Source organism: Sceloporus occidentalis, unplaced genomic scaffold, assembly GCF_023333645.1.
Source record: "Sceloporus occidentalis isolate IW3139 unplaced genomic scaffold, rSceOcc1.0.p SCAF_5, whole genome shotgun sequence".
Classification (NCBI taxonomy): Eukaryota; Metazoa; Chordata; class Lepidosauria; order Squamata; family Phrynosomatidae; genus Sceloporus; species Sceloporus occidentalis.
The window spans coordinates 71,107,014-71,119,379 of NW_028316985.1; the positions used below are offsets into that span (position 1 = coordinate 71,107,014).

The 12,366-nt window shown below is 40.9% G+C and overlaps 1 protein-coding gene across 3 annotated transcripts in view; it reads left to right on the top strand.

The window, feature by feature from the left end:
• The first annotated feature begins 749 nt into the window (after positions 1-749).
• The window catches only part of PTPRZ1 (protein tyrosine phosphatase receptor type Z1), a 121,419-nt gene continuing 109,802 nt past the window's right edge, over positions 750-12,366 (top strand). For all 3 annotated transcript variants that reach the window (XM_089524364.1, XM_089524365.1, XM_089524366.1), the window contains exon 1: positions 750-1,027. In XM_089524364.1, the coding sequence (XP_089380490.1) occupies positions 967-1,027 (61 nt within the window). In that variant the 5' untranslated portion in view covers positions 750-966. The remainder of the gene's footprint in view (positions 1,028-12,366) is intronic.

The window sequence follows — 12,366 nt, forward strand, 5'->3', positions numbered from 1 at the left end:
TTCTTGCCCCTAACCCACCCATCTCCATCTTTAAGGCCTCTTCCTTCCTTCCTTGGGCTCCCTTTTTCTTTCTTCCCTTACTTCTTTCATTCCTCTCTCCCTTCCCTGGGCTCCCCTCCTTCCTTGGGCTCCATTTTTCTTTCTTCTCTTACTTCTTTCCTTCCTCCCTCCCTTTCCTGGGCTCCTTCCTTCCTTCCTTCCTTCCTTCCTTCCTTCCCTGGGCTCCCCTTCTTCCCTCCTTCCTTGGGCCCTTTCTTTCTTTCTTTCTTTCTTTCTTTCTTTCTGTCTGTCTGTCTTTCCTTCCTTCCTTCCTTCCTTCCTTCCTTGGGCTCCTCTCCTTCCTTCCTCCTCCCTTTTTATTTCTTCCCTTACTTCTTCCCTTACTTCCTTCCTTCCTTCCTTCCTTCCTTCCTTCCTTCCTTCCTTCCTTGGGCTCCTCTCCTTCCTTCCTCCTCCCTTTTTATTTCTTCCCTTACTTCTTTCCTTCCTCCCTCCCTTGGCTCCCTCCCTTGGCTCCCTCCCTCCCTCCCTCCCTTCCTTCCTTCCTTCCTTCCCTGGGCTCCCTTCCTTCTTTCTTTCCTTCCTTGGGCTTCCTTCCTTCCCTCCTTCCTCCCAGCCCCTGCCCTCCCTGCTGGGCGCGTGCCCGTGGCGCGTGCTCTGGGCGGCGGGAGCCTTTCCTTGGCTCTTGCAGGCAGCTCGGTCGCTCTCTCTCGCTCCCTTTCTCTTTAGGCTCAGAGAGAGAGAGAGAGAGAGAGAGAGAGAGAGAGAGATGCCCTCCTCCTGGAGGCGGCTCCGGCAAGAAGCACTACGAGCCGCAGCCGCAGCCGCAGCAGCTCCTGGGGCAGGTGGCTCCTGCTAAAGGGGATTTGTGTGCCTTCCTTTCCCTGGCTGTGCCTCTCTCCCTTCCTTCCTTCCTTCCCTTGGCTTCGGAGGAAACGCGAGGGGCGAAGGAAGAAGGCTTTGGCCATGCTGGCCCTCCAGCCCTGGCTCCTCGCCTGCCTCCAGCTGGCCTGCCTTGGGCAGAGAGGTGAGTGCCCCCTTGCGCCTTCCCCCCCTGCTCTTGCCTGACTTCTGGGGATGGTGGGGGGGGGGTTCTTTGGCCAGTGGCTTCAGAGAGGGCTATTGGTGCCATGGCCAGACTCTGAGGCTGAGAGAGTGAGGCTTCTCCATGCCAAGGAAAGGTTTATTTCTCCTGCAGACCTTTGAGACTCACTGGAAGAAAGGCATGGGCAGCATGGGCTCTTGCTAGACTTCAGTCTACTTCCTCAGATGCTATGCCCTCCACTCCACCAAAAGCATCTCAGGAAGTAGGCTGAAGTCTAGGAAAAGCCCATGCTGCCCATGCCTTCCTTTCAGTTAGGACTTTACCACTCTGGGACTCATTTCAGACATCAAAGAGAGATCAAAGCGTCTTTGAAAGCATCCTGCAAATAAAGCGGAAACGGTGATGAATCCCGTGAACAGTTATCGCACGCAACGATATCGGGAATGCATTACCACAGACATCCTGCAAGTCAAAAAGGAAGAAAAGTTCTTCCCTGTGGGCAGAAGCCAGAGGTTGAGTTATGGGCATCTCACCTCAGGGCCAGAGCGGGGCCCTGCTTTGGCCAGAAGAAAGGCCAGCCGGAATCTATTATCCTCCTCTTAAAGGAGGGGACTCTCTGCAGGGAGAAGAGATGCCCAAAGGGGGCACCTGTTCTCACCCGCACCAGTGGGAGACACATGTATTCATTGGGTTTGTTGTGGTGGTTGTGTGCCTTCAAGTCATTTTCACTAAGGGCGGCCCTAAGGCGAACCTCTCCTGGGGTTTCCTTGGTCCGGTTTGTTCAGAAAAGGGTTGCCCTTGAGGCTGAGAAAGTGTGGCTTGTCCAAGGCCATCCAGCGGGTTTCATGGCTGAGCAGGGGAGCAAACCCTGAGTGATAGAATTGTACAGTTGGAAAAGACCACAAGAGCCATCCAGTCCAACCCCATTCTGCCATGCAGGAAATCTCAATCAAAGCATCCTCATCAGATGGCCATCCAGCCTCTGTTTAAAGACCTCCAAGGAAGGAGACTCCACTGCACTCTGAGGAAATCTGTTCACTGTCAAACAACACCTCTTACCGCAGGAATTTCCTCCTAATGTTGAGGTGGAATCTCTTTTCCTGTAGCTTGCATCCATTATTCCCGATCCTATTCTCTGGAGCAGCAGAAAACAAGCTTGCTCCCTCCTCAATATGACATCCCTTCAAGTATTTAAATAAGGCTATCGTATCACCTCTTAACCGTCTCTTATCCAGGCCAAACATCCCCAGCTCCCCAAATTGCTCCTCATAGGGCATGGTTTCCAGACTCTTCCAGAGTTGTGGCCCAATGCTCAAACCACTACACCATTATTTACTGCATGTATATACTCCCTTTCTCCCATTCAAGATCTGGACCATCAGTTCTGGTCAATGAAAAAGTGGTCCCAGTTGCACTGCTCCATTGGTCAATGGAAGAGTGATCCCAGTTGCATTGTAATTATTATTATTATTATTATTATTATTATTATTATTATTTATATACCGCTTATGCACCAAGGCAGCTCACCACTCCACATAGCAAGCCTTGCGAGAGAAAGCAGGGCTGGTGGCACCCAGGACCATGAAGGGAGGGTAGTATCTGAGCCATTCTGTTCTCTCCCCCACCCAGGAGGCATGCAACCCTCCTCTGAGTCTCTGCACACATGATCGGAGAATGAGAAACTGCCTACAGTCCAACAGGCATCGACCTGCCTCTGTGGGGTGTTGGATTGTGTTACGTGTTCAGTCAGCTGGCATTGGGTGCTCATCCAAACCACTCATAGGATGGCTCTTTCCATTGAGATGAATGGTGGATGCTCTTGACTTCTGCCCATCAAAGGACTGAGGGGATTCCTCAGTCTAATGCCATAAAATAGATTTCTGTCTCTAAGAAGAAAAGTGTCTTCTTGCTAATCAGTTCACTCAATTCAGGACACACTTGTTCCGATCTGTTTTTTTCTCTCTCCTCCCGACAGTGCAGCTTACATAATCAAATTAATATTGAATATGCTCACTTTCATATAGAGGGCTTGTACTTTCTGCTTAATTTGCTAGCGCTTAAAAAAAAGGATTTTAAATTAAAATGTTAAACAGTCAGATTGTTAAATACCAGTATGATACAATTACCAAACAAAACACAGGCTTCTCATTTCTTTGTGACATACAGTCACGGCTATTACATCGCTAGCATCTGCCAAAGGGAGAGGAACATATTGTTTCTATTACTGTGAGCGAGAATAAAGATTCGCTGCAGTCATTTATACCCAAGCCCCAGTTTTACAACAGAGAAAGTAGATATTAACCTATATTTTTTACCCAATAGGTGGTGCTGGTTTTAGTACATTAAACCGATGTTAACCATGAGGGTCTGTGTCATGCTCTTTCTTTGAAAGAAATTTCATTATAACGTTTATTCAACGTGTAAAATTAATTTGACTTTTCATTTTGAAGACTGCTAGAAGAGCTTAGTTTGTAATTAAAGATGGTCGGTTCAATGGAGGTTAGGCTGAAATAGCATGAGCAGTGTATTGGCATTCTTAGTTTTATGGTAGTTGCTATTATATGTTTCATCTCAATTCTTTTGCAAATGAGATTATTTTAATAGAAAATGGTTGTCCCTTCCAGAGCACCAATAAACATGTGTCTAAATATCTGTGGCAACAGAATTCATTCATTACAGTCAGTGGCAAATTCAGTAACAGCTGAAGTTTGCTCATTTTTTTGATAATAAGAGCCATTTTCATAATTGTTGAAATAGTTTGAATGACTCTGCTTTGTTTAAGTTGTTAAATCATATATTTAAAAGGGGCTTTTCTTGAGAGTTTTTAAATGTGTTTCCTGGTTTGGGAGAAGCAATATTATGTACAGTTATTGCAATGAGGCAGAAGACAGGACCTGATTTTTGTAGCATTAGACAGATTTTTAAAAACCTATTTTTAGAAAGAAAATGCTAACTTGTATGACTACCTTGATGTTCTTGGTATGCAAAGGGATATGACAGTGAGATGGTTAAGAATAAAAGCTTAATTGACATATTAGATAGAAAATTAGCTGTTACTTGGCTGTATCACTCTGAATCATCGCTCTCAAATATGAAATAAAGGAACATAAATTATTTAGTGTAAATGACAGTATATTGCTTATCCTATGGAGCCATACTACTTGTTTTCTCAATTATGTATTAGTTCTAGTGTAAGAATGCACTCTACCAAATACTAACTATTATTAGGTCTCGTTTTGAGATGTCTTTATAAGTTGAGATGCTTGTTATCTATGCCTATTTCCTATGTGGTATTCACATTTTCAATAACTTCATTTTTCTATCCTGCTTTCACATTATGGTTGCAAAACTAAATATTTTGCTTGTGTATATGGGGGCATGCAAATATTCAATAATCCTAGCATCTAAAATCTATGTTACGATAATGGTTCTTCTGGTACATATCATCAGTGCCAGTTGGTAGCGTCTATGTTAATGCGGTAGTGAATCCACTCCTGGGTTAAGTCTTAACTTTAAAGGGCCTGTACAAGGTTGTTGTTGTGTGCCTTCAGTTTTTTTCCAACTTATGGTGACCCTCTCACAGGGTTTTCTTGGCAAGATTTGTTTAGAGAAGGTTTTCCATTGCCTTCCCCTGAGGCTGAGAACATGTGACTTGCCCAAGCTCACCAATGGCTGAGCAGATGGGCTGGGAAAGCCTGGGCTGAGCCTGTGCTGCTCCTTGGGTTGGCCTGGGGGGCTGGTGTTCACACACCTGTCCTTGCGCTGATCCAGAACCTGGGACTGGCATGCTGCTCCTTACCTTGCTGGCTGTTGATCCAACTGAGAGGCCCCCCAGTCGCCCCATCTGACATAAAAATGGGCACCTGGCTACACCCACATGGCCAGGTGCCCCATTTCTGCATCAGCCAGAGTAACTGCAGGGGGATTCTTGGCTGGATTGACAGTCAACAAGATAAGGAGCACCAGGGGGCTGTCTGAACAGTCCAGTTTTGCAGCAGTTTCTTAGAATCTACACACAAAACCAGGAGTGTTTTACACTGGGATAAAGGCACTTTACCCTGGCGTTAGACCTGATCCTCTGGGTCCAGGTGTGCACAGGAAGAATCAGGCCCAGTCCTGCCCTGGGAGTTTTGGCTTGCATGATCTAAACTAGACAACATGAAGCCCGGGGGAGAGGGGGAAGCTGGGCATTTTGGCCTGTGCAGGCAACCCCTCACTGGGTTTCATATGCTGAAGCTATTTTGGGTTCAGCACTTTGGACAGCTGTTTTAAGTTTGGAGAAAACACACCTCACTGATATGGAAACCACTATGTGATGCTATGTATCATTGTGAATATATATATATATATATATATATGCGCCCGTGTGGATGGGTTGCCGTGATGCTGCTGCCGCTGGCACATTCTAGAGCTAGGGTTAGGGACCATACAATTGGTGCATGGTCCCTAACCCTAAAATCGCCACGGCCATGACCACTTTTGGGCTGTCTGTCTCGGCCCTATAGTATCTTTTCATTACAAGAATCTGATATTTCCAAGATGTAATTGTAATTGTGACGTATTGTGAATTGATACTGGCTGTAATCCTGCCTCGATCCGTAGGGAGAGGCGGGAAAATATAAATAAAAATATTATTATTATTATTATTATTATGTTTAAAATGAGTTCCTTTCTGCCTTGAGATGAAAGCAAAGGAATACTGTGAATTACAAACTATGGATGGCCTGATGTTTGACAGTGGGACACACTCCCTTAGAGTGTGGTGGAGTCTCCTTTGGAGGTTTTTAAACAGGCTGGATGGCCAACTCTTGGAGGTGCTTTGATTTTGTGTTCCTGCATAGCAGAGGGTTGGACTGCATGACCCTTGAGGTCTCTTCCAACTCTCGGATTCTATGATTTTATGATTCTATATATATCTTCTGCCACCTCCCACTGTAGACTTAGTTCATGTCATATCATAATTTTGCTTGTTTTGAATTTGCCTTGCTTGTAATGCATTGGTATGTGGTCTTACTCTTGTTACTCTACCACATATCTTTGAGTCCATGTGTGGTATGTAAAGAGATTTGTGGGTGTCTGCACATCCATTGGTCTTCTGCCACTACACAGTCTCTGTCCCTTGAAAGCATTGCCTGTTTCACATTTAAGACTAGCAAGAACTACCAAACTTAATAATCTTCTTTAAAGTCTGTGTTTAATTTTCTTGATCAAAACCATTGTAGTATATTTTGTGAATTAAGACCAAATAAAAATGAAGGAACAGTAAAGTTTAGGCCAAGTAAAAAATGATATAAATGGCACAATTGCTTCTATCAACAAATAGTTTTGATTTTGGATTGAAAGGATTAATGTCAAAGAGTATTTTCATAACTCTGTGAGCTCTGCAGAGTCACATGGTTCATCTGAATAAAAAAAAACTGAAATGTTACCTAACCTCATAACAGGTTTTAACAAAAATAACTTGCAGACTTGTGTATAAAAAGAAGGCAATCTACTTTTCATGTTTTACCATACTGTAATAATTTTTTGTGAGAAATCTCCAGTCTTCAATTGAAAAGAGTTGTTTACTCCATTTAGATAAATTTGTTGCATTACACAATAAAAACGAGAAAGCCATGATGATCATATTACAATGAATTGATACATTTTTTTTATTCTCATCTGTCAGCATTCTTGAACATGTTTGAACCACTTGCAGATAAACCCACAACATAGTTGTGTCAAAATGTTGAATTTCAGGCAGCTTAAACATATTTGCTGCAACTGGACTAAACTGGACTTAAATAGTACTTGATGTCTTTGTGTGATGTAGTTCTACTGGAGACTGTATGATTACTGAGAAGTAATTAGTTTGAATACTGTCATCTTAACAAGTCTTATTTTCCTTCTTTCTTGTACTTGTCATTTAAATGGCCAGTTCCCACTGAGACTGCTCTAATTAGGAATTTAAGGGTGAGAAGGTTCAGCTCTTTTGCTGACAATTTCAATTCTTCTTGAAACAGTGTTTTTCAAGTTTTCTTTCAAGTATAGAAGTCTCAGTTGATTCCGGAACTCCAGTATTATAGCTGAGGGATTTATTCTTACAACTTCATGCGCCAATTGAGGGCCCTCCCAGTATGACACATCTTTGGGCTAGCATGGTCACTATGCCTATAAACTGTTCCACTCATTAAGTTCAAATATATCATGAAAACACAATCTAATAAAAAGGACCTCTTTAAAATTTAAAAGTAAATGCCAAAAATGTAGTCACCACTGTATATAGACCATATAGTGTACCCCACATAGTAGTGGCAATCCATGTGGTAAGTCACCTTAGATATAGACTGTGTAATATGTCATACTTCAGATACAGCTGGACTATAAATCCCATCAGCCTCAGTTGAACACAGTCAGTGGTGAGGGATGGTGGAAATTGCTATTCAGCAACATGGTTCCCAATTCTATCCTAGATATTATAGCTGCCATGCATGCAGAAATTTCTTTGTTCAGCCAAATTATGTATATAGAAAGTAACAGGTATAAAATTAATATTTATTTCATTGGCATTTTATTTTAATTCATATGTGATGCTTATAATTATTATTATTATTAACCTTTATTTATAAAGCCCTGTAAATTTACATAGCGTTGTACATACAATCTTTTTAATTAGACGGTTCCCTGCCCTCAGGCTTACAATCTAAAATTTCCAAAGTCCTCACAAAACCTACTACCTATTTATGTCAGATCAAACATGAGTGCTTCTGAATTAAATAGCTCTTACTCCCAGGTACTACCAAGTAACTATGTATAAGATTACAGCCTAAGACCTCAACTACATTCTTTCTGGCAGTTGCCTTGACCTTTTGTATTAGATGCTATTGATGTGAAGCTCACTGCATTAAAAATACAGAGCCAAAAGTCAACAGTGATCCAAACGTTTTCATGGCATTGTATCTGGAATTCAAAATGCTTTCTAGAGTAAGACCACAATCTTAAGATGTAAAACTGTGATTTACTATCCTGGCCAAGAAGCAGTATAGAGTGTAGTAAATACTGACTGTGCCCAACTTGAATCTAACAGAAAATGTTGTGTAACAGAGTGGTGTGGTATTTCTGTTCAGGTAGCCATAGGTGCAGTCAAATCATGTAGAATTGGCAGTTCTGAGCATTCTGAAATTGAGATCGACTTCATCAGGTGCATGAAATTTTATCCTAATTTGACAGGATATAGAGAAGAGCATGTGGATTATAAAGTGAGAGGAAAATAACATGAAAAAAATAAGGCAGAATCAATTATATTAATGTGAAGTCGAAGGCTTTCATGGCCAGCATTCACAGTTTTTTTTGTGTTAGTCGGGCTATGTTGCCATGTTCTAGAAGAGCTTATTCCTGATGTTTCGCCAGCATTTTAGGCTGGCATCTTCAGATAAATTCTCTGAAGATGCCAGCCACATATGTTGGCAAAACATCAGGAATAAACTCTTCTACAATATGGCCACATAGCTTGAAAAACCCACAAAAACTAATTAAATTAACCTTTAAATATATTTAAAAGTCATAATAACTATTATGAATAAAATTGTTGATGATAATACAAGCATAAGGTTGTGAGTTCAATCCCAGCCAAGGGCTGAGGCTCAATTCAGGCTTGGATCCTTCCGAAGTCACTAAAATGAATACCCAGCTTGCTGGGGGCAATTACCTTACAGTTATAAACCGCTTAGAGACTGCTTAGTGTGGTATGAAGTGGTATATAAATGAAGCTGGTATTGCTATGTTAACATTGTTAATTAAATCAAGACTGTTAATGAAATAAAAACCCATTATCTCAATTCAAACTATAGGTAATAAATTTAGTGTCTTGATAAATTCAGCATAAGAACTTCTCTTGGATGTAAATATCTTATATAATGACATGCCTCACTTTGTGTATCATCACAGTTACAACTACAGCTATACATAGGTAACTATTCTGGTACTGTAATTCAACTGGAATGCTTATTAACAGTTAACAGTACACCTGGACAGCAGACTGAGAAGGCATACTGCTCAGCTTGTCACAGTCTTCCTTGCTGTGGCAAGATACAATTAAATCATAGCGATAGTGTCTAAATTTGCATCTCTGTCTATGCGATATGTAAATGTGCAAGCCTGTGCCCTCATTTTGTCCTCTGTTTTGGCAATATATTTCTTCTTTTTGGGGAATGTGTAAGTGGCTATACAATGAGCATTCCATGGAAGTGCTGAACACAGACTCTAACACTTAAGTCTGTTAGATATGTCAACCTGGGATGCCCAGAAACAGTACTCCCTGAACTAGATTGCTGAGTGACCTGTTTGGCATTCCCAGTCTCATACTTCCCAGTGCCTGCTTAACATAACACAATGCACAAGGTAAAAATTGGCAGATGACTGTGTGCTTGCCTACAGGTAGGAAGATTTAAGGTTACCCAGCCATTAGAGGAAGACCAGACCCTGTGGTGTTTTGATGGGAAGACTAGCTGAAAAGACCTCAGTTAACTGCTGTATTTTTCCAGTGCAAGTGAAGTTGGGGTTGTGCCAGGTCATGCAATACTAGCCCTGTAAAGTACCTGTGCTGATTGAGGCTCACCTTATGCTTTGTGGGCTCCTGACTGAAGCCTAGGCAAGACGTGTTAAGTGAAAATCTAAACTGTAGGTCATGGGAAAGTTGTGGTCCTCCAAATTTTGTCAGCTCTTGCTAGAATAGCCCATGGGAAATGGGATTTGCAATCCAAAACAGATAATAAAGATAACCAATTCCCAACCCTTGCTGGAGGTAAATGTCAGTGCTCTCCATTCCTTAGGAAGTAAGAACATCATAAAGATTGAAAGTGTATTCTGTCTCCATCATTATCAGCAAATGGTAACTGGAGAATTCATATGTTCTGTGCCTGTCCACTCTAGAATCTGTTCTTCATTTATATCCACCAAAAAGCTTTTGCTTTTTAAGAGGTAGGTTTATTTTTCTCCTAACCATTCTTCCTTCTTCCTCATTCCCATTTTTTTTGGTAATATGCAAGATTTTCATCTATATTTCCCTCAGTTTCCCCTGTATTTTTTTGTGCCAATACCTGACCAGAGTTAAGCCAAACAGTTGGTATAAACTCTTACAATAGAAATAGAAGGCTATCTGTAATAATGTTCCGAGTAGCTTTCTCTTACTATTGAACAGGCAAAGTGATCTATCCCCTTAGGATTCACATGCTGAGCACATACTTAAACAGGAGTTTAATGTTTGAAAGCATGTTCAAAACTGCTTACAAATTCAGTAAAACCAAACCATGAGCACAGACATTTCATGGCACTAGATTGTCAACTGTTGAATCATACACGAATATAAAATACTGAAACTGTTTAAATTTTAATAAAGTACCAGCATGACAATAAGATAAGAGAAAATGTAAATGCATAATCTCTGTCAATATAAAAGTAGCAGAAAAGATAATCACATACTCAGTACTTCAAAGAACTCATAAAGTTACATTAAGGGGGTTTAAATATAAAAACAGTTTTGAGGCAGCCCTTTCCTCCTCTTGTAACTCTTACCTAGGGCATCTTGAGTCTCTCACTAGGGAATCCAATTTCACCTCCATTCATCCTCTAAATATACCAAATGTAATCACAGACCTGCTTTTTTTTATAGCTAGACTCACTGAGGTTTCCTCTGCACATACCAAGTGCAATAAGCCAGATACAGAAGAAAGATACTAGGTATTTCACAGCTCATAACCACATGCTGATTTTCTTTGTGCAAAACCTAGCTGTATTAGATATCATTTTAGCAGACGGTTTGGAGCTTCCAGAAGGACAGCTCCTAGTACTAGTGATCAGATAATATTGTGTCACTAGTCCACAATTCTGTCCATAGTGCTGTGTGTGTGTGTGTGTGTGTGTGTGTGAGAGAGAGAGAGAGAGAGAGAGAAGATGTGGTGGGCAAATATGGCTTATGGAGGCCTAACTATCCTAAAGGTACCACATCTTGTCTGATCTTGCAAGCAAAGCAGGGTTAGCCCTGGTTAGTACTTGGATGAGAGACTGATAATGAATCCCAGGTACTGTAGGCTGTATTTCAAAGGAAGGAACTGGCAAAACCACCTCTGAGTATTCCTTGCCAAAGAAAAACCTATGAGATTCATGCAGCCGCCACAAGTTGACAGGCAACTTATAGACACGCATACATATGTGGTTTATATACTGCCTTTCTCCCAGGATTGGGAAGGTGGCTTTCAACATAAATTAAAAAGGTTCCAATGAAAGCACAATAAATTGTACATATTAAAATAAAAATGCAAATTAAACTAATTATAACATTAAAAATCAGTAATTTTCTTATAAATCACCTATTCCCTAAGACTGGACTCAAGGTGACTTACAAGATTTTTAAAAAAGAGTAAAATCACATCTAGCTACAAATAATATAAATGTAAAATTAAAATAGTGTTAAACTATAGAATTAAAACCATTTAAAACAATAATGTAAAAGATTAGAATAGAAGTACATTAAACAATAAACCATTTACAAGTAAAACAATCAGTTCTCAATAACAGTAGTGGTATTTGGTATATAATATTAAAACACCAATTAAAATTATTTAAAAAGTGGTGATAACCATTAAAGTATTATAAGATCTAGATAATCTACTACTGTATAAAGCTTCTGACCAAACCAGATGGTCAGTTGTTGAAATCAGAGAGCTGGGGAGCATGCAGTTCTCTATACTGGGAAATCCAGATTTGCTAGTTTAATATAATATTATTTTAAAAAATCTTAGTGTGAGATCTGCTGAGAGGTGAACATGTTATGTGTTTTGCTCATTTAGTAGGCAGAAGTAATGAGAAGAAGTCATGGGCAGCAACGGAACCCTATATGGGAAAACAAAACGAGAAGCAATCACAAAGCAAGGGAACAAAGACAGTATAGTATCAGGCAATGAAAGAACAATATGGAGACTGACAGAGGAGAGATTACAGAAATGTAATATGCAGGAAAAAGAAGGCTAGGCTAAAGAGAAAATAGTGGGGAAAGTCAAGTGTGCTTCAGTAGTTAATATAGAAGCTACCAAATTGTTGATTTCATAAAAACATAAACATGGGTAAAATGATGTGTTGACGTTTATAGCTAGAGTGCAGTTGTACCACAGTAGAATCAGCTTGAGCTGGTATAGCAAGAGAGGTACAGGTTTTCATTCACAGGATTCTTGGAGAGGTGAATGCCACCACACATGTGCTAGGCCCTTACCCTTCCTGGCATATCAAGCAGCCTAGAAGGGAACAGGCTGCGTGCATGAAGGGCTCATGCCTTCTTACAACAAGGC